Source organism: Eubalaena glacialis, chromosome 14, assembly GCF_028564815.1.
Source record: "Eubalaena glacialis isolate mEubGla1 chromosome 14, mEubGla1.1.hap2.+ XY, whole genome shotgun sequence".
Taxonomy (NCBI): Eukaryota; Metazoa; Chordata; class Mammalia; order Artiodactyla; family Balaenidae; genus Eubalaena; species Eubalaena glacialis.
Genome location: NC_083729.1, coordinates 79,170,550 through 79,193,446, shown reverse-complemented (window position 1 = coordinate 79,193,446; position 22,897 = coordinate 79,170,550). Strand labels below are relative to the sequence as shown.

Here is a 22,897-nt window from a genome sequence, read left to right as displayed (position 1 = left end):
CTAAGTGAAATAAGTCAGACAGATAAAGACACTGAATGACATCACTTATATGTGGAATCTAAAAAATACAACAAACTAGTGAATATAACAAAAAAGAAGCACACTCAAACAGATATAGAGAACAAACTAGTGGTTACCAGTGGGAGAGTGGGTGGTACAAACTACTGGGTGTAAGATAGGCTAAAAGATATAATGTACAACATGGGGAATATAGCCAGTATTTTGTAATAACCGTAAACAGAGTGTAACCTTTAAAAACTGTATTCAAAAAAAAGAAAATAATATGTTGGTGAAGATGTGGAGAAATTGGAGCCCTGAAACATTGCTGATTGGAATGTAAAATGTTGCAGCTGCTATGAAAAAGTTTGGCAATTCCTCAAAATGTTAAACATAGAATTACCAATATGACCCAGCAATCCCACTTCTACATATAAACCCCAAAGAATTGAAAACAGGGACTCAAACGTTATATTTGTATGTGAAAGTTCACAGCAACCTGATTCACAATAGCCAAAATATGGAAACAACCCATGTGTTCATCAGTAGATGAATAAACAAAATGTAGTTTATACATACAATGGACTATTATTCAGCCATAAAAAGGAATGAAGTTCTGATATCAATACAAGATACAATATGGATGAACCTTGAAAACATTATGCTAAGTGAAATAAGCCAGACATGAAGGGACAAGTATTGTATGATTCTACTTATATGAGGTACCTAAAATAGGCAAATTTGTAAAGATATAAAGTAGATTGCAGGTTCCTAAAGTCAGGGGGGAGGGAGGAATGGGGAGTTAATATTTAATAGGTATGGTGTTTCTGTTTGGGATGATGAAATAGTTCTGGAAGTTGTTAGTGGTTACGGTTGCACAACATTGGAGTGTACTTAATGCCACTAGATTGTCCACTTATACATATATATAAAATATATAATATATATATTTTATATTTACCACAATTTAAAAAGCTGTATGTCCGAGTAGGGTAAAAAAATCTGGCAAGTACTCAAAAAAAGGTAAAGGAAGACAAGTCTTAAAAAAAATGAAATTCTGATACGTTACAACATGAATGCACCTTGAAAACATTATGCTAAGTTAAATAAGCCAGGCACAAAAGGACAAATGTTTTATGATTCCATTTATATGGAATATTTAGAATAGGCAAATTCATTGAAAGAGAAAGTAGATTAGAGGTTACTAGGGGCTGAGGGGAGGGGAATGAGGGAGTTATTGCTTAATGGTTATAGAGACTCTGGGGTGATGAAAAGTTTTGGAAACAGATAGTGGTGATGGTTGCACAACACTGTGAAGGTAATTAAAGCCACTGAATTGTACACCTAAAATGGTTAAAGTGGTGAATTTTGTTATTTATCTACTTTACCATCATAAAAAAAAAAAGGGAATGATGTGCCGATACAGGTTACAACATGGATGAATCTTGAAAATACTCTGCTGAAAGAAGTCAGTGAGAAAGGACCACATAGTGTATGATTCCATTTAAATGAAATGTCCAGAACAGAAAAATCCAGAGATAGAAAGTAGATTCATGGACGTAGAAAATGGACTTGAGGACACGGGGAGGGGGAAGGGTAAGCTGGGATGAAATGAGAGATTTAGCATTGACATATATACACTACCAAATGTAAAATAGGTAGCTAGTGGGAAGCAGCCGCATAGCACAGGGAGATCAGCTCGGTGCTCTGTGACCGCCTAGAGGGCTGGGATAGGGAGGATGGGAGGGAGACGCAAGAGTGAGGGGATATGGGGATATATGTATATGTATAGCTGATTCACTTTTGTTATACAGCAGAAACTAACACAACATTGTAAAGCAATTACACTTCAATAAAGAAGTTAAAAAAAAAAAGTAGCTTCATGGTTGTTTAGGGCTGGAGGTGGGGATGGGGGTGTGAGGAGGAGGAAGTGGAGGGTAAGTTCTAAAGAGTACGGGGATTCTTTCTGAAGTAATGAAAATGTTCTGAAGTCCAGTGTGATGATGGGTACACAACTTTGAACACAGTCAAAACCACTGAATTGTATACTTTATGTGTTGTGTTTTTTTTTTTTTTTTTGTCTGCGCTGGGTCTTCGTTGCTGCACGCAGGCTTTCTCTAGTTGCGGCGAGCGGGGGCTACTCTTTGTTGTGGTGCGCACGCTTCTCACTGCAGTGGCTTCTCTTGTTGCGGAGCACGGTCTCTAGGAGCGCGGGCTTCAGTAGTTGTGGCACGCGTGCTCAGTAGTTGTGGCTCGCGGGCTCTAGAGCGCAGGCTCAGTAGTTGTGGTGCACGGGCTTAGTTGCTCCGCAACATGTGGGATCTTCCTGGACCAGGGATTGAACCCGTGTCCCCTGCATTGGCAGGCGGATTCTTAACCACTGCGCCACCAGGGAAGTCCTGCATTGTACACTTTAAATGGGTGAATTGTATGTTATGTGAATTATACCTCAATAACACTGTAACAACAAAAAAAATTAATTGCAGTGCTAGATACATGCAAAGCAATCCAAGGATACCTCTCCTATCTTGGCAATTACAAGAAGACAAACGAAAATAAAAAGATTCATCCCGTTGTATCTCAGTTATCTATACTGACTGGTCTATGCACATTCGAGGCTGGAAACTGGGTTGAATTTTTCTAGTCGTGTCAGGCATGATTTATATCCCCTTCCAATAAGCGGCATTCCTCCTTTGCATGTCTGCAAAAATCTCACACAGGGCTTGGTGTGAAGAAGGGGGCTTGATTCAAGAAAAGGACTAAAATACTCAGAAAAGGTCTTGCAACTGCAATTTTATTTTCTTTTGTGAAAATAAACAACTGGGAGTTTAAATTGCTCCAAAAAACCCCATAAAAATGAAAAGAAATACACACAGAAGAAGCATGTGAGGTGATGGGGGAGGGAGGAGGGTCTTTAGAGCTTTGGCAGATTGTGCTAGCACGGACCCGGGTGACAGGAGCCAGACCTTGGAGCCAGGTCCTGTCTGCCACTCTGGGGCTGTGAGGGAACATCTCGACTGGTAAGGGGGTGGTACACAGGCTTCTTCACTGAGGAAGTGGCAGGCACCTTGAGTCCCTTTAAATGCGGGAAAGAACCACTGCAGAGGACCTCTTCCCCCACCAAAAGCTGGAGACTGGGGCATTAGGGCCACTGAGGGAAAGGGGATGCTGGTGGAGACAAACGAGGCCAAGGTGTCTTCACACATGGTGACAGCCTTACACTGGGCAGAGAATGAAGATGAAGGCAAGAACCCACGGAGCTGAGCAAAGGAGAAAAACGTGGGCCAAGTAAAAGGGAATGTCCAGGAGTGGGATGTAGATGAAGAGGCTGCGGGCTAGAAATGGCAGCAACGGCCAACATGCAGGCTGGGTGGGGGAAGCCAGGACGCTGGGGGATGATGGGAAGAGGGAGGAGGGCAGAGAGTCCAGGAGGTAGAGACAGAGGTGCCTTCTGCCCAGGTCCATCCACCGCTGCACATACAGGAAGAATAACACACTACTTTTCAGTTCTTGTTTTTTAAAGATTTTTGTTTTGTTTTGTTTTGTTTTTTAAAAAAGCCTTAAGATCAGCTACTGGTTACATCTACAAAACGTAAAGTGCTGCTGTTACCAGTCACTTTACAGAACAGTCCAGAGTGGTCAAATATTGACCAATAAAGTTTCCTTTTTTTTTTCTTCTTCTTCTTCTTCTGCATCATTACTACTCGATGAGTCACGTGACAGCCTGCATAGGTCAGGGGGCAGCTTAGTGGGCAGACTTGGTAACCAAGGAAAGAGGCTGGGCCTGGAGCACGGGGAGGGCCTGGTGGGCATGGAGCGTGGCTGGGAAGGAAGGGGGGGACGTCAGCAGAGCTGTGGGCACGGACCCCAGGGGGAGGGGCCGGGACAGGACGGGGGGCTGGCTGCCCATCTGGCCAGAGGAGGTGGCGGCAGCCTTCGCTGACAGGAAGGCAGCCGAGTGGAGAGCCAGCTGGGCCCGGGTCTCTGGCTTGGTGGTGAGGGAGAGGGGCTGGGCTTGCTCCGAGTGGGTGGCGGCCGGGGCAGCCGGGGAGGCCAAGGCCGTGGAGGGGGTGGCCGGCGAGTCCAGCATGCTGCCATGGGAGGAGGCAGGGCTGTCACAGGGCTTCTCAGGGGGCAGGTACTGGACACATGGCTTCTTGCTTTTGGAGGCCAGAGCACCTAGGGGAAAAAAAAACCACACGAAAGAGTTAGCAGCTAGGAGCACGGGGGGAGGCGGAGGTTGCCGAGGAAGCCCAGCTGCACACATCAACTCCGGAAACAAGAATGCATACAGGGAGGGACGTGAGAACCTGAAATGACGGCTATGGCTTTCAAGACACCTAGAGCACAGACAAGGGGCAATGCCCAAATGCCAAAGACCCATTCAGTACCTGCCTGGAAGGAAAATAGCTCAGCCTATCACATCATCATCTTCCTGCTGAAATCTCATCATTCTGGGGATGGATCTCCACTCAATTTGCTTTAAGATCTTTGGTTTATGGTGCTGTCAGAGATAGTATAGCACCTGCTAAGCAACGTGGTATACAGTGGATTTTGCATCATATACATAGTTAACTTACATGTACTCCTATGGAGATGAATACGCAAATTATACAGATATTAGAAAGGTAGGAAAGGAGATGAAAAGAAAAGCAAGGTGACAAAAAGCACTTTAGGGGACTTCCCTGGCGGTCCAGGGGTCAGGACTTGGCGCTTTCACTGCTGTGGCCCCGGGTTTGATCCCTGGTCAGGGAACTAAGATCCCACAAGCCGGGTGGCGCAGCTCCCTCACCGCCCCCCGCCCCCAAAAAAGCACTATAGATGGAACTAAACAAGTTCTGCACTTGTCCTGGAGTGAGCATGAGATGGGAGGCTTGACTGAAATACTGGTCACCGTGTGAGCATCTCTGTGCTGGGTGTGATTCTGGTGTAAAAAGATACAGTACATATTTGTGGCACAAAGGGGCCCCCCCAATCCAAGTGAACAATTATTTCTGATATTCGACCAAAAAAACATTGGAGGAAAACCTGATTCTACTGGATTCACTGATAGGTGATATGTCAATCTCTAATGGGCTGCCTTCCTAAGGGAATTTCAAGGATCATTTCAGCGACATTCAGTTTTTACCTTATGCATTGATTTTAGAACCTAACCCTCAAATAAGACACAACTCAACTGAATTGAAAAGAGCCTTCCAAGTGACAAAGTGCTAGACCATTTAACAAGCAGAGTGACTGGAAAAATCCCTTCACTTCTTCGAGCCTCTTAACAGATCATCTCCAAAAAGGGGATAATAATAACACACCCCCTGAGTGTACATAAGGCTGAGGCCTTGAAAATGGCAGCTATCATAATACGGCATTGTCACCGTGTCCATCAGAGACCCGGGTACAAAGTGCCGGCGGGTGTAGCTGGGATAGTGGGAAAAAGAAGTAAAGATGCAGGGCCCTCTTGAAGACTCACCGTCTGCCTCCTGGACTTGCTGCTGGGACTGGGTCTGGGACAGCTGCTTTTCTCGCTTCCTCTTCTTTTTCTTACCCTGAAAGATACAGCCAAAGGAAGAGGTAACCAGGGACAGAATAACCGGCTTTTCTGCGGGACTCCCAGCGATGAAGTGGGGAGACAGGATACTTCCTGTACTGGGCACCCAGATCACACTCCCCGCAGCAGCCTCACAAGGGGGCACAGTGACCTTCCTGGAACACTGCTTCCCTCCCCCACTGGATCCCTTCCCTCCAGCTCCGGTGTCCTGGCTTTCTCGGAAGGCCTCATTCTTTCCCTGCCCTTCAGGCTTATTTTTCCATTTCTCTCCCTAGAACAGTGTAAGGTTCCTGATCTTTTCTGAGGGGTCCCAGGTCTCACTGAAAATCTAATGCAGCTGGGAATTGCCCAGCTGTCCAGTGGTTAGGACTCTGTGCTTTCACTGCCGAGGGCGTGGGTTCAATCGGCAAAAAAAACCCAAATAAACAAACAAAACCCCCAAAAAACTAACGCAGCTATGCAGCCTTTTAGCACAAAAAAAAGCAAGTAAGAACATACATACAAAAACCTTCCCAGTTTCAGGGAGTTATCAGAAACGCGGGCAGCGGCTTACGCATTGGTCTCTGAGCCCCAGGTTGGGAACCCTTGGCTAGAGACACTGACCACAGAGCTAGCACACAGCTCACGCTGTACCCTGAATTATGGAATTAAAGGCTGAGTCCACTTCCAATGGGACAGGCACAAATTGGAGTCTGTCCTCAGGATACCAAACCATGGCCTTGTTGCCCTCCTGAGAACTAAAATGTCTTATCTCTAGAGAAATATAGACTTCTCCCGGGCCTCCCTGGAAGCTGACTCCGTTGACAGGGTCCTCTGTCACTGGAGTCAGCTTCCTTTTCCCCTCTTCCTCTCGCAGAGGCTGCTCCTGGTGTCTGATGGGCACGTACGTAGTTGTCCCGGGCTGACCAGGTCGGGTAGAGCTGCGAGTGAAGCTGCCGCTCCTTCCGGGCCAGTTCGTAGTACTTGGCCTGTTCTTCTCGGGACAGGTTGTGCCACTGCGGGAGAGAGGACCAGCGAGGACGGAGCGGTGAGCGCGGGGGGCGCTAAGCCGCACAGCCCGCAGCACAAGGGCAGGCCTTACCTTTCTCCCCAGGATCTGGTTAATGGCTGCACTCTCCTTCAGGGTGCACTCGGCCACCACCTTGGCCCTCATCTCCTTCATATATAACATGAAGGCGTTAAGAGGCTTCTTCACGTGGGGTTTCTTTTCTTCCTCTTTTTTCACCGTGACGGGTGATTTCCTGGGAAGTCATAAGGCTGTAGGTTAGCTGGTGTCAGCTGTCATCTCTCTAGGAGGCTAAGCGCTGTCTGCCTCTGGGGAGGGGAGATGCTGTTGCTTGGATGATAATGCAAGTTGCCCGGGGTTGCTTTCAGAGCCTGAGCACCTAGTTCCTAGCCTCTGACTGACCTCCGGCCATGTTCTAGGAAAGGACAACTTCCTGACAAAGGAGCAGAGGGTGGTGGTGAGAGCTGGGCTGCACTGGCCGCAGGTGAGAAAGAGGAGGGGGGCAGGGCACTTCAGGCAGAGACGGAGAGGGGAGGTCTCCTCGGCTACGAGGCACCGACTTTGGCTTTCCTGCTGTCTTTATGGCACAGTGGACAAAGCACAGGCCTTGGTGCTGGGCACAGCTCTGCCACCGGTCAGCCATGTGACCTTGAGAATATTCTCCTTTCTGGGGCCTTACAATTTTCGAGTGTATGGGGGGCGGGGTGGGAGGGGGAGAAGGAAGCTAAACCTCTCTCAGGTTCTCTTTCAGCCTCAAAGTCCTGGTTGTAAAACTTTCCTGAATGTGAGAAGAGATGCACGGTGTCTCTGAGAGGATGGGAACTCCAGGGGTCAAAGGGAACAGTTCCCAAGGGAGAGGGTGTAGTTGAGGAAGCTGCCGGGCTGCCAGCTGAATGTCCCCAAGAAAGCAACCAATGGCACTCGCTGCTCAGAGACTGGCCACCCCCCATCAGGCTGCCTGTTACTCACGCGATCACGGCTGGGCTCAGGCTGGGGGGCGCCGGTTCCTGCTTGACGATGGGGGAGACGATGGCGGGGTGGGGGATCCCTGAGGTGGGCAGACCAGGATGGGCCGGAGCCACCATGTGAGGGGAGAACCGACTGGAAACCAGGCTATGTACCAGATGGAAACAAAGACAACAGAGGGATTCAGGCAGAATGCTTGTCACCCACAGGGGCTGTGGCGGGCCCCAAGTCTTGATGGCGGAGGCATGTAAACACCTCTGCTGTGGCAGCGTTGGAGCAACGGAAGGCCATGAGCTGACCTCGACAGAACCGGTTTGGGAAACACCCAACAAACCTCCCTTCCCCCACAAGCGCGCAGGTTTCCTATATCTGGTGCTGAAAGCAGGTAGGATGAAAAACACAAAAGAAGATGCAGCGGGTCTGAGGCCAGGGTACACAGGCGGGAAAGAAGGGCTTAGGCTGTGGGTTGAACTTCTTTTGTCATTGGCGGTACCACTGTCAGGTAGATCGGCCACTGAGACAGAAATCCCCTTTCACTGTTCCCCTCTCCTGACATCATTGCAGGAACAATTAATCTCCCAGCCTCTGGCTTCAGAGTGACGTACTCAAAATGCTTCAGTGCCACAAAGCCCAGCCCAGCTCAGCCCGTGAGGGGACGTGCAGGAGGGTTGAGTGCAAGGGCTTTGAAATGCTTCTCTTAGAGAGATGGGGCAAGAGTGAGCTGAGCCTATGGTCTCCATCCCCACCTTATCAGAGAGGCTGGAGGAAAGGTGAGCGCCTGCTTCCTCGCTTACTGCCAAGAGAAAGCTGTGTAACAGTCAGAAATGGCAGGGACGCTGGTAGACAACCATTCCCTGCACTGCCACTTCCTGCTCACAGGACTTCCAGCCCCAGGACTCACCTGGACATTGAGGCATTCATGGCGAGGGCAGGGTAGGGGTGCCGGAAGCCGCCGGGAGGAAGGGAGTACATGGGCTGTCCTTGCCTATAAGGGCCAGGAGCAAGGAAATCTGGTCAGCAAATTGGCTAAAATGGGAATGTTCAGGACAGGGAAGGAGAGGCGGTTGGGAAGAAAGGATGATAAGTAAAGGCAGGAAGTAGGAAGGAAGAGTTGAGGGGGCACTGCCCTGGGGAGAGCAGGGAGGTCTGAGTCCTGGGCTTTGGTGAGAGGGCTCCACGTGGGGGGCGTGGGGTGTCTGTATACGGACCACCAGGACCGGCTGGAGGTACAGAAGTTAGAACTCAGCATAAGGAAGGAGGGAGGGTAAGAAAGGCTGTAAGTTTTCTTACTGTGGGACGAGCCAGCCGAGGGGATGGGGGATCTGCCCGACAGCTCCGGGAGACAGTGGGTAATACGGAGACAGCTCAGATGGGTGCGGGGGCCGGGGGATTCCTGCTTCCAAAGAGAGATGTGTCAGACAATTCCTTGGCCCTACATTAACACCTTAAAATAATATCAAACAGGAGGTTCCTTGCCCTATATTCCCAGGTGCCCTGGAGCTTGGAAGGCCCTTTCTTTTATTATCCCTGCCCTCTGTCACCGGTAACTTCCAGCTGCTCATACAGGAGTCGTCCAAGACACAGGCAGGAAATTTTGGTCTGAGAGACCCAAGATATCCCCAGAGTCATCAGCTAGAAAAGCTGCCTCATTCATGGAAAGATAAACTTTGGATCTCCGTTCCACATTTGTCCTCCTTATTGTCTGTAACTTGTAGTAGCTGTGATTTCTCTAAAGAAGAGCTCCAAAAATGCTTTGACCCATGGAAACTCTATGGGAATTTTATGAAGACTATGGCTCCCTCTGGGATGGAGTTTGGGTGGGCAAGTTAAAAACAACAAGCCAACTCAGTCTACTGCTTTATAGCTATACTTATGTCTGGCTAGACTGTTTACTTCCATATGTTCAGTTTAGGGCATAGGTTTTGGTTTAAGGAGGCACAGCCTGCAGCCGGCTAGACTTCAAAGTCAATGAGAAAGGAGATTTTTTTTCCCCTTCCAGGTCATTCCAATCTTAAAGTTTTAAGAGATTCTAAAGTAAAAGAAGCAGTGGCAGAGCAACACCAAATGCTTGCTGAGGAGCCAGGCCCTATGCATCATCTCATTTAATCTCCTTTCATCCTCACAATGACCCAGTGATGCAGAAGGGACACGTAAGGCACTGATGAGCGAACTGGTGAAACTTTTTAGCAAAAAGGCTAAACTTAGTGGGCAGGGTTAGAGACAATTCAGAGTTGGAGACATGGTTTGAACCCAGGTCTGTCTGATTCCAGGGCTGAAATACTCCCCGAGAAGAAAAGCCCACCCCCACTGGAGCTGTGGAGCTGGTCCAGCCTGAGCCGCTGCTGACTCACCTGTCTTTGGATCGATCTCTGGGGAGAGGTGTGTGGGAGGGGAGCCAGGGGAGAAGTGGTCGTTGCTGTAGGTGATGAGGGGCGTCAACGGATGCATGTGGTGTGGGTGCTGAACAACAGGAACTTTATTAGACTGAAAGACAGAAAGAAAAAGACTAGGGACAGTTGCCAAGGAGATGGAGAGTACGGGCAGACCTCAGAGATACTGCAGGTTCCGTTTACTGCTTTATTTGCAGTAAAGCAAATCACACACAGTTTTTGGTTTCCCGGTGCATAAATCTATTTTTTTTTTTTGGCTGTGCTGCGGGGCGTGTGGGATCTTAGTTCCCTGACCAGGGATGGAACCCGCACCCCATGCAGTGGAAGAGCAGAGTCTTAACCACTGGATCGCCAGGGAAGTCCCTCCCAGTGCATATAAAAGTTATGTTTGGGGCTTCCCTGGTGGTGCAGTGGTTGAGAATCTGCCTACTAATGCAGGGGACACGGGTTCGAGCCCTGGTCTGGGAAGATCCCACATGCCGCGGAGCAACTGGGCCCGTGAGCCACAACTAATGAGCCTGCGCGTCTGGAGCCTGTGCTCCGCAACAAGAGAGGCCACGATAGTGAGAGGCCCGCACACCGCGATGAAGCGTGGCCCCCGCTCGCCGCAACTAGAGGAAGCCCTTGCACAGAAACAAAGACCCAACACAGCCAAATAAATAAATAAATAAAAATTAAAGGTGCTAATAATTAAAAAAAAAAAAGTTATGTTTACACTATACTGTAGTCTGTTAAGTGTGCAATGGCATTAGGTCTAAAAAAATATGCACATACCCTAATTAAAAATACTTTATTGTCAAAAGGTGCTAACTATCATCTGAGCCTTTAGTGAGTTGTAATCTTTTTGCAATAGTGACATCAAAGATCAGTGATCACAGATCAGCATAACAAATATAATAATAATGAATAAATTTGAAATATTACGAGAATTACTGAAATGTGACCCAGAGACACAAAGTGAGTAAAGGCTGTTGGAAAAATGATGCCGACAGACTTGCTGGATGCAAGATTGCTATAAACCTTCAATTCATAAAGAATGCAATATCTGCGAAGCACAGTAAAATACAATAAAACAAGATATGCCTGTAAAACCTGTGGTTATGTACTTGGTTGAATAGGTAGGTACCAGGTATTTTCCATGCAACATCCCATTCAGCCCTCGAAGAGTACTTGAGAGAAAGCAGCGGTCTATACAGCAGAGAAGGAACCAACAGAATTAGAGAAGGGATTACATCCACCCTCCTACATACCCTCTTCAAAACAGCCCACCATCACTCACTTCATGTGTGCTGTGTGGTGCTAAATGCTACAGGCTGCTGAATTATGAACCGTGCTCTGTGTAATCTCAGGGACTTTAGAACGCACGCTTTCCTTTTCAGTTTTGTTTTTTTTCTCTTTGGCTGCATCGTGCAGCATGAGGGATCTTAGTTCCCCGACCAGGGATCAAACCCATGCCCCCGGCAATGGAAGCGTGGAGTCTTAACCACTGGACCGCCAGGGAAGTCCCTTAACACACGCTTTCCAAATGAACCTCCTAGAAAGGGTAGCTCATGGGTTCACATTTGAGACTGGTAACAGAGCAGTGAGGGAATTGTCACCATCAGACCTCATATAACCAGCTGTCATGTTCAGGGTTTACAGACACCACCAAGAGCACTTAAAACAGTTCTCCCTGGAGAGTTTCAAACACTCTGCTGACCTAATTATCACATTTCATTTACAACACCAGCGAGTGTAAGGAGCACATTTTACGTAACTGTTAAGAAAGCAAAAACACTGGCATGTCACCAACACATCCTGCTTCAGAAATGTTAAAAAAGGGAAAAACCTGTGTGTCCTGGAATTAGTAAACTGAATTAATTTTTAATTGTTTTGACATCATCTGACTTAACAATAAAGATTTTTATTATAAAAATGGCTATCGTCCTTATTATAACCTAGCAAAAAAGCTATGATTATCTTCATTTGAGGAATGAGGAAACTGAGTGGGGAAAGATTAAGTGACTTAGCCTGAGCCACAGGGCTAGTAAGTGGTAGAACTGGATTCCTATCAGCCCTTTATAGCTCTAACACACCAGGCTGTCTTCTCTTGCACTACCTGGCACCTCAACAGCCTAATCAAAACATCTGTCAGAGAAAGGACTGACACACATTTTTTCGGATAATAAGGTAAATGAGTTACAAGTGGAGAAGAGATTTATTTAAAAAGAGATTCGTAAAAAGGATGATGATTTGGTGGCATCTCAGGGGGCCAGAATTCCAAACTTCTGTCTTCCCAGTTGAATGTTTTGTTTCATAGATTCCTGAGCCCTCCTGCCTTTTTCTCAGTGCCCCTTGGGTGCTCATCATGCAAGCAACTATAGGTACATCTCCTAGGCATTCGTGTGCTGACATTAATCTTGCTCCATTTTCAGTGGGCTAAGCAGAGATGAGAGGCAGAGTCCTGGAGCAAGGCCTAGAACCCAGGGGCCCAGCTCTCAGACTCACAGAAGTGAGACCAAGAATGCAGATGAGACCAAGAATGCAGATGGTTCATAACCAAAACCACTAGGTGGCGCTGGCACACGGCTGGACCCTGCTGGTACCTCACCTTGAACAACTTCCTATCACCACCCTCAGTGGGCACATTTGACGTTGCACAATAAATTCTAAAATTCTTTTCTTCTTACTGTTTTCACCTGTTCCCTCACTGGCTTTTGAAGAGGTCTCCACATACATGAACATTCCGCACAAATAAGAGTATAAAAAAACTATTTTAAGGTCAGATTTCTAGGATCCTGATGCAACTCAATGATGCACTGAGGTTTCCTGGAAACAGCTTTGTCTAAAGGGTGATTTTTAGTATCATAAAAGCAATAGAATTATTACTAAAGTGATAGTAAATTATAAAAGAATTACACAGAATGATTACAATTTTTAAAAAACACATAAATTCTATGATTTAAAAAAAAGACTAGAGGCAGTTCCCTGGTGGTCCAGTGGTTAGGACTCGGTGCTTCACTACCATGGGCTGGGGTTCAATCCCTGGTTGGGGAACTAAGATCCCATCCCACCAGCCGTGCAGCACAGTGGAAGAAAAAACAAACAAACAAAAAGACTAGAAGCACACCAAAATGTAAACAGTAAGTATATCTGAGTGGTGGGACTACAGGTGGTTTTGTTTTTCTTATTTCCCTTTCTGTATTTTCCAATTTAGTTATTACCTACTTAAAACTATACTTACGATGAACACAAATTTCCTAAGAAAGAAATACAAACTATATTATAAAACATTTAGAAAACACAATCACACACACACAAAAAAACAAACCAAAAAAACTCCATAATCACACTAGCCTAACCCAGTCACTATTATCATTTTGGCATATCTCCATTCATTTAGACTTCTTGTACATCTGTTTTTCATTTATATCATTTATAGCCATCTTTTTTTAAATTTAAAATTTCAGCTTTATTGAGGTATAATTGACAAATAAGATTGTTATATATTTAATGTGTACTATGTGATGATTGGATATATGTACATAGAGCCATCTTAAAATACTTAATAGTATTATGAATCCTGACTGGCCATGTGCTGTTGAGTTTGGCTTCATCAGAAACTGACAAACAGGACTAAACGTCTGGAAGGCTCGGGTTCAAGATGGCAGAGTAGAAGGACGTGCGCTCACTCCCTCTTGCAAGAGCAATGGAATCACAACTAACTGATGAACAATCATCGACAGGAAGACACTGGAACTCACCAAAAAAGATAACCCACATCCAAAGACAAAGTAGAAGCCATAATGAGACGGTAGGAGGGGCGCAATCACAATAAAATCAAATCCCATAACTGCTGGGTGGGTGACTCACGAACTGGAGAACACTTATACCACAGAAGTCCACCCACTGGAGTGAAGGTTCTGAGCCCCACGTCAGGCTTCCCAACCTGGGGATCCGGCAACGGGAGGAGGAATTCCTAGAGAATCAGACTTTGAAGGCTAGCCGGATTTGACTGCAGGACTTCGACAGGACTGGGGGAAACAGAGACTCCACTCTTGGAGGGCACACACAAAGTAGTGTGTGCATCGGGACCTGGGGAAGGAGCAGTGACCCCATAGGAGACTGAACCAGACCTACCTGCTAGTGTTGGAAGGTCTCCTGCAGAGGCAGAGGGTGGCTGTGGCTCACCGTTGGGACAAGGACACTGGCGGCAGAAGTTCTGGGAAGTACTCCTTTGCATAAGCCCTCCCGGAGTCTAGCGGCACCAAAGAGCCTGTAGGCTCCAGTGCTGGGTGGCCTCAGGCCAAACAATCAACAGGGAGGAAACTCAGCCCCACCCATCAGCAGACAAGCAGATTAAAGTTTTACTGAGCTCTGCCCACAAGAGCAACACCCAGCTCTACCCACCACCAGTCCCTCCCACCAGGAAACTTGCACAAGCCTCTTAGATAGCCTCATCCACCAGAGGGCAGACAGCACAAGCAAGAAGAACTACAATCCTGCAGCCTGTGGAACAAAAACCACATTCACAGAAAGATAGACAAGATGAAAAGGCAGAGAGAGGGCTATGTACCAGATGAAGGAACAAGATAAAACCCCAGGAAAACAACTAAATGAAGTGGAGATAGGCAACCTTCCAGAAAAAGAATTCAGAATAATGATAGTGAAGATGATCCAGGACCTCAGAAAAAGAATGGAGGCAAAGATAGAGAAGATGCAAGAAATGTTTAACAAAAACCTAGAAGAATTAAAGAACAAACAAACAGAGATGAACAATACAATAACTGAAATGAAAACTACACTAGAAGGAATCAATAGCAGAATAACTGAGGCTGAAGAACGGATAAGTGACCCGGAAGACAGAATGGTGGAATTCACTGCTGTGGAACAGAATAAAGAAAAAAGAATGAAAAGAAATGAAGACAGCCTAAGAGACCTCTGGGACAACATTAAACGCAAAAACATTTGCATTATAGGGGTCCCAGAAGGAGAAGAGAGAACGGACCCGAGAAAATATTTGAAGAGATTATAGTTGAAAACTTCCCTAACATGGGAAAGGAAATAGCCACGCAAGTCCAGGAAGCGCAGAGAGTCCCATACAGGATAAACCCAAGGAGAAACACGCCGAGACACAAAGTAATCAAACTGGCAAAAATTAAGGACAAAGAAAAATTATGGAAAGCAGCAAGGGAAAAATGACAAATAACATACAAGGGAACTCCCATAAGGTTAACAGCTGATTTCTCAACAGAAACTCTACAAGCCAGAAGGGAGTGGCATGATATACTTAAAGTGATGAAAGGGAAGAAGCTACAACCAAGATTACTCTACCCGGCAAGGATCTCATTCAGATTCGATGGAGAAATCAAAAGCTTTACAGACAAGCAAAAGCTAAGAGAATTCAGCACCACCAAACCAGCTCTACAACAAGTGCTAAAGGAACTTTTCTAAGTGGGAAACACAAGAGAAGAAAAGGACCTATAAAAACAAACCCAAAACAATTAAGAAAATGGTAATAGGAACATACATGTCGATAATTACCTTAAATGTGAATGGATTAAATGCTCCAACGAAAAGACACAGGCTTGCTGAATGGATACTAAAACAAGAGCCATATATATGCTGTCTACAAGAGACCCACTTCAGACCTAGGGACACATACAGACTGAAAGTGAGGGGATGGAAAAAGATATTCCAAGCGAATGGAAATCAAAAGAAAGCTGGAGTAGCGATACTCATAGCAGACAAAATAGACTTTAAAATAAAGTCACAAGAGACAAGGAAGGACACTACATAATGATCAAGGGATCAATCCAAGAAGAAGATATAACAATTATAAATATATATGCACCCAACATAGGAGCACCTCAATACATAAGGCAACTACTAAGAGCTCTAAAAGAGGAAATCGACAGAAACACAATAATAGTGGGGGACTTTAACACCTCACTTACACCGATGGACAGATCATACAAACAGAAAATTAATAAGGAAACACAAGCTTTAAATGACACAATAGACCAGATAGATTTAATTGATATTTATAGGACATTCCATCCCAAAACAGCAGATTACACTTTCTTCTCAAATGCTCACAGAACATTCTCCAGGATAGATCACATCTTGGGTCACAAATCAAGCCTCAATAAATTTAAGAAAATTGAAATCATATCAAGCATCTTTTCTGACCACAATGCTATGAAATTAGAAATGAATTACAGGGAAAAAAACGTAAAAAACACAAACACATGGAGGCTAAACAATACGTTACTAAATAACCAAGAGATCACTGAAGAAATCAAAGAGGAAATCAAAAAATACCTAGAGACAAATGAAAGGAAAACACGACTATCCAAACCTATGGGATGCAGCAAAAGCAGTTCTAAAAGGGAAGTTTATAGCTATACAAGCCTACCTCAAGAAACAAGAAAAATCTCAAACAATCTAATCTTACACCTGAAGGAACTAGAGAGCGAAGAACAAACAAAACTCAAAGTTAGCAGAAAGGAAGAAATCATAAAGATCAGAGCAGAAATAAATGAAATAGAAACAAAGAAAACAATAGCAAAGATCAATAAAACTAAAAGCTGGTTCTTTGAGAAGATAAACAAAATTGATAAACCATTAGCCAGACTCATCAAGAAAAAGAGGGACAGGACTCAAATCAATAAAATTAGAAATGAAAAAAGAGAAGTTACAGACACCGCAGAAATACAAAGCATCCTAAGACACTACTACAAGCAACTCTATGCCAATAAAATGGACAAGCTGGAAAAAAATGGACAAATTCTTAGAAAGGTATAACCTTCCAAGACTGAACCAGGAAGAAATAGAAAATATGAACAGACCAATCACAAGTAATGAAATTGAAACTGATTAAAAATCTTCCAAAAAACAAAAGTCCAGGACCAGATGGCTTCACAGGTGAATTCTATCAAACATTTAGAGAAGAGCTAATGCCCCTCCTTCGCAAACTCTTCCAAAAAATTGCAGAGGAAGGAACACTCCCAAACTCATTCTATGAGGCCACCATCACCCTGATACCAAAACCAGGCAAAGATACTACAAAAAAAGAAAATTACAGACCAATATCACTGATGAATATAGATGCAAAAATCCTCAACAAAATACTAGCCAACAGAATCCAACAACACATTAAAAGGATCATACACCATGATCAAATGGGATTTATCCCAGGGATGCAAGGATCCTTCAATATACGCAAATCAATCAATGTGATACACCATATTAACAAATTGAAGAAGAAAAACCATATGATCATCTCAGTAGATACAGAAAAAGCTTCTGACAAAAATTCAACACCCATTTATGATAAAAACTCTCCAGGAAGTGGGCATAGAGGGAACCTACCTCAACATAATAAAGGTCATATATGACAAACCTACAGCAAACATCATTCTCAGTGGTGAAAAACTGAAAGCATTTCCTCTAAGATCACGAACAAGACAAGGATGTCCACTCTCACCACTATTATTCAACATAGTTTTGCAAGTTTTAGCCACAACAATCAGAGAAGAAAAAGAAATAAAAGGAATACAAATTGGAAAAGAAGGAGTAAAACTGTCACTGTTTGCAGATGACATGATACTATACATAGAGAATCCTAAAGATGCCACCAGAAAACTACTAGAGCTAATCAATTAATTTGGTAAAGTTGCAGGATACAAAATTAATGCACAGAAATCTCTTGCATTCCTATACACTAATGATGAAAAATCTGAAAGAGAAATTAAGGAAACACTCCCATTCACCATTGCAACAAAAAGAATAAAATACCTAGGAATAAACCTACCTAGGGAGACAAAAGACCTGTATGCAGAAAACTATAAGACACTGATGAAAGAAATTAAAGATGATACAAACAGATGGAGAGATGTACCATGTTCTTGGATTGGAAGAATCAATATTGTGAAAATGACTATACTACCCAAAGCAATCTACAGATTCAATGCAATCCCTATCAAATTACCAATGGCATTTTTTTACAGAACTAGAACAAAAAATCTTAAAATTTGTATGGAGACACAAAAGACCCCGAATAGCCAAAGCAGTCTTGAGGGAAAAAAACGGAGCTGGAGGAATCAGACTCCCTGACTTCAGACTATACTACAAAGTTATAGTAATCAAGACAATATGGTACTGGCACAAAAACAGAAATATAGATCAATGGAACAGGATAGAAAGCCCAGAGATAAACCCACGCACCTATGGTCAACTGATCTATGACAAAGGAGGCAAGGATATACAATGGAGAAAAGACAGTCTCTTCAGTAAGTGGTGCTGGGAAAACTAGACAGCTAAATGTAAAAGAATGAAATTAGAACACTCCCTAACACCATACACAAAAATAAACTGAAAATGGATTAGAGACCTAAATAGAAGACCGGACACTATAAAACTCTTAGAGGAAAACATAGGAGGAACACTCTATGACATATACCACAGCAAGATCTTTTTTGATCCACCTCCTAGAGTAATGGAAATAAAAACAAAGATAAACAAATTGGACCTAATGAAACTTAAAAGCTTTTGCAAAGCAAAGAAACTACAAACAAGACGAAAAGACAACCTTCAGAATGGAATAAAACATGTGCAAATGAACCAACGGACAAAGATTAATCTCCAAAATATATAAACAGCTCATGCAGCTCAATATTAAAAAAACAAACAACCCAATCCAAAAATGGGCAGAAGACCTAAATAGACATTTCTCCAAAGAAGACATACAGATGGCCAAGAGGCACATGAAAAGCTGCTCAACATCACTAATTATTAGAGAAATGCAAATCAAAACTACAATGAGGTATCACCTCACACCAGTTAGAATGGGCATCATCAGAAAATCTACAAACAACAAATGCTGGAGAGGGTGTGGAAAAAAGGGAACCCTCTTGCACTGTTGGTGGGAATGTAAACTGATACAGCCACTATGGAGAACAGTATGGAGGTTCCTTAAAAAACTAAAAATAGAATTACCATATGACCCAGCAATCCCACTACTGGGCATATACCCAGAGAAGACCATAATTCAAAAAGACACATGCACCCCAATGTTCATTGCAGCACTATTTACAATAGCCAGGTCATGGAAGTAAGCTCTATGCCCATCGACAGACGAATGGATAAAGAAGATGTGGTACATATATACAATGGAATATTATTTAGCCATAAAATGGAATGAAATTGGGTCATTTATAGAGACGTGGATGGACCTAGTGACTGTCATACAGAGTGAAGTAAGTCAGAAAGAGAAAAACAAATATCGTATAGTAATGCATATATGTGGAACCTAGAAATATGGTACAGATGAACCAGTTTGCAGGGAAGAAATTGAGACACAGATGTAGAGAACAAACGTATGGACACCAACGGGGGAAAGTGGCAGTGGTGGGTGGTGGTGGTGGTATGATGAATTGGGAGATTGGGATTGACATATATACACTAATATGTATAAAATGGATAACTAATAAGAACCTGCTGTATAAAAAAATTAAATTAAATTAAAAAATTCAAAAACAATGAATAAAAAATAAAAGAAAAAACAAGGGAAGGGGTGTTGGGAAGATAGATGAAATAAACACAGCAGAATACTGATGGTTGTTAAGGCTAGGAGATGGGGACATGGGATTTCTTTGTACTGTCTTGTTTTGTATATGGTTGAAAAATTTTGCAATAAAATTTTTAAAAAGAAACTGACAAACAGCACCGAATAGGTGGCAGAGTTAAGTACAAAGCAGGGAAATGTGAGTTATATTTGAAAATGCAGGTCTCCTCACTTTAACACTCCATGAGTTATTATTATTGGTTCCCATTAGGTGGCATCATTTTCCAAAAAAATGGACTGGAAAGTGGTGGGTTCACAGAAAGAAAGAGGAAGGTAGACTTTTCCCTGGTCAGGCTGGGAAGATGAGGCCTCTGGGACTGATTAGCAAAAATCACTCTCTTTAGGGATGACTCCGGGAAAGCTCTCCTAGGAGGCTACCATCCCAAGAAAAGTTCCCGCTTTTTTTGCTCCTTCGCTGTCCCCAGGGGCAGGATGTCCACAGCATAAACCCAGGCCAAGGGCAGGAATGCTGAGAACCACCACACACCTCTCAGTGGACAGACTGTTGTGTAAAGAGCACACCCAACCCAGGGTACAGGTGTTCCCTGGGCAAGGTAGCCGAGCCCAGTTTTATCCAAAGAAGAGCATCTCAGAGCCGCCTTGGACCTGAATCCTTCCAGCCCATCACGCAGACCCACCCCTTTCCCAGCTCAAGTGTTTTCTTGTCTATTTTGGTCTGTTTCTAGGGTTGATCCAAGCCAAAGTTCTCCTTGAAACTCCTGGTCCTGAGGAAGCAACTCATCCTCTCTTCTACTGTTCATGACTTTCTTCCAAGCTCTAAGTAAAGCCAACGCTCCACCGCAGATGGACCAGCCACCTCTCCACAAACCGTCCTTCCATGAGGCCCTGCCACTCTCCACCGCCTGCTTCTCTCAGTAACTGGTTTGAGGCCTTCACAAAGCCTCCTGCTCCTAGTGTTCATTCACTATCTCCTTCTCTTCCGGATCTGAATTTCAGCGATCGGAAGGATAACGTTTTTCAGATCAGGCAAAGAGGAGCCTTAATTCTGTGGTATCACCTACAAAGCAGCCACAGACCACCCAGAAAAGATCCTCAGAGGTGCACAGGGTTGCTAACTGTACCTGATTTTATATGTTTAAGAAATATGCTCTATCCACAATCAATCGTCTGTTTAGTGATTGAGAAAACCTTCTCTTTTAGTGGGCCAGAACTGTTTTCAGGAGATTATGTGCTTAAATGCAGGACTTGCGGGAAAAAGGAAACTGGTTTGTTCCTAAAATACCAGTCCAGTCGCAGCGGTGGATTTATGACATAAGCAGGGGCAAAGAGGAACTTAATTAAAGTTGAGGGAAAAAACTCCCAATTCTCTCTGTGTGTGCACACGCACACACCACTCTCTAACAAATACCACTTTAAAGGCAAAATGTAAGCTCTTTGCCAATTCTGTCATCGTATCCTATTAAAGAAAGGAAATTTGAACGTATGTCTCCTATACAGAATTTTTGAGAGAAATGGAAATTCACACTTTTATTTATTGGGTAAATGTTTGTGGAGACTGTCTACACAGCAGGGACCGAGTTGGGCAGTCAAAGGGCTGGAGGCCAACAAGCAGAGGTGGAAAGAACCTGGGTCTCTGACGACATGGCTGGATTGCTGATCTAATTGGCCCTGCAGAAAATACGGATCCCAGGTATTTACGTTGCGTCAACTATGTGCCAGGCACAGTTCTAGGTCTCGTGAATGCACTAGTGAATCTTGTCTTTTTAGACAAAAATACCTATCCTTGCGGTAGGTACATTCTAATTGGACGGACAGTAAGCCAAATAAATAAATAACTAAAATATTAGATAGTGATAAATGTTACGGAGACAAACCAAGTCAGGGACGGCAGATAAGAAGCGAGGCAGGTGTGGGTTATAAGTTACACACGCTGATCAGGGAAGGCCTCAATGAGAAAATGACTTTTGAATGAATGCACGGAGGCAGTGGAGTGAGATGTGTGGGCATGAGAGGGAAGGGTGTTTTGGCAGAAGGCACCCAGCGCACTGGCTCCGAGGTGGGCAGGATGCTCCGCGTGTTTGAAGAACCCCCAGGAAGCCAGTGGACTGGAGCGCAGAGAAGAAAATGACGGGATGAGAGTCTATATTAACGTACTAACAAATACTCTCTGAGCTCCTCACAGGCGGCAAGCAGTAAGCTGAAGGCTCTGAAAGATGTGACGATAAATCCAGGGTCTCTGTAGGGCAGCAGCAGAGAGAAAATGCTGCAGGGAATTAGAACGTGCTTTAGGTCCTTCTTGGAAGCAGTGGTACATTTCTGAGGTCTTTGCAAATTGGACTGGGCACAAAATTCTTGGTATAAATCTCTCCTTGTCAAGACTCTCCCTTTTCTACTGTTTGCTGGCATTAAAGGCAGCAAAAGAGAATCCTGAGTTTACCTTTATTTTTGCTCCTTTGACACTGGCCTTTTCCTTCCTGCATAGATGCTTGCAGGAAAAAAAAAAAAACAAATTAAACCCTTACAGTTCAGACTGTTGCCAGGACGTGTCTAGGTAAATGTCAATTTTCATTTACTTTGTAGAATTCAGGTGAGTGCTTTCAAGCTATACACTTGAGTTTTTGTTTTTATTTATTTATTTACTTGTTTTTTAGTTTTTGGCCATGCCGTGCAGCATGTGGGATCTTAGTTTCCCGACCAGGGATGGAACCCATGCCCCCTGCAGTGGAAGCACGGAGTCTTAACCACTGGACCGCCAGGGAAGTCCCTAGTTTTTGTTTTTAAAGCCCAGTTTCACTTTCTTATTGCCCACTGCCGTTTTTATTGGTTGTGTGGTGTCTTCTTCAGGAACACTATTTGTAGACTGGTTTTTAGTTTCTGTCCTCTATCATCATCTTTTTCATCTGTGTCATCAGTGCACAGACTTGACTTGCCACGATGTCCATGAGCTGGGAGACACAAGTAAGGTTTCCCAAAAGCTAAGTCTCAGTAGCAGAAACTAATAAAGGAATGATGGAGGTCGATAACCTTCAATGCCTGCCATGAATCGTGGGTGCAAGTTTGATGAGAAACAGGGCATTTATGTAACTTCAAAGCCTCTCCCTACAGAGCGCTTATTAATTACAAAGGGAAAGAATAACCTCACAGAGGAAACACATGTCAGACACCACCTGAATCAAACGATCAAAGCCAACATCACCGACTTTGGGACAAATGGACAATAAATAAATAAGAACAAATGGACATCGGACTCCCGATGTGATGCACGGAGAGGCGCACATCAGTGCGGTGGTGTTCTTGCCAAAAACGCACAACCTGAATCTAACCATGAGGAAACCTCAGACAAACCCAAATGGAGAGACATTCTACAAAATAGCTGGTCTGTACTTCCCCAAAGATGTCAAGGTCAGGAAAGAGAAAGGCTAAGGAAC

At 44.3% G+C, this 22,897-nt stretch overlaps 1 protein-coding gene across 1 annotated transcript in view; it reads right to left on the bottom strand.

The window, feature by feature from the left end:
- Positions 1-2,798: 2,798 nt before the first annotated feature.
- TCF7L1 (transcription factor 7 like 1) overlaps positions 2,799-22,897 on the bottom strand; it is a 158,707-nt gene continuing 138,608 nt past the window's right edge. Inside the window, exons 5-12 of the mRNA XM_061168806.1 lie at positions 9,863-9,995; positions 8,802-8,904; positions 8,413-8,496; positions 7,515-7,658; positions 6,621-6,780; positions 6,427-6,534; positions 5,462-5,537; positions 2,799-4,176 (exon numbers count right to left, since the gene is read on the bottom strand). Coding sequence (XP_061024789.1) covers positions 3,743-4,176; positions 5,462-5,537; positions 6,427-6,534; positions 6,621-6,780; positions 7,515-7,658; positions 8,413-8,496; positions 8,802-8,904; positions 9,863-9,995 — 1,242 coding nt within the window. The 3' untranslated portion in view covers positions 2,799-3,742. The remainder of the gene's footprint in view (positions 4,177-5,461; positions 5,538-6,426; positions 6,535-6,620; positions 6,781-7,514; positions 7,659-8,412; positions 8,497-8,801; positions 8,905-9,862; positions 9,996-22,897) is intronic.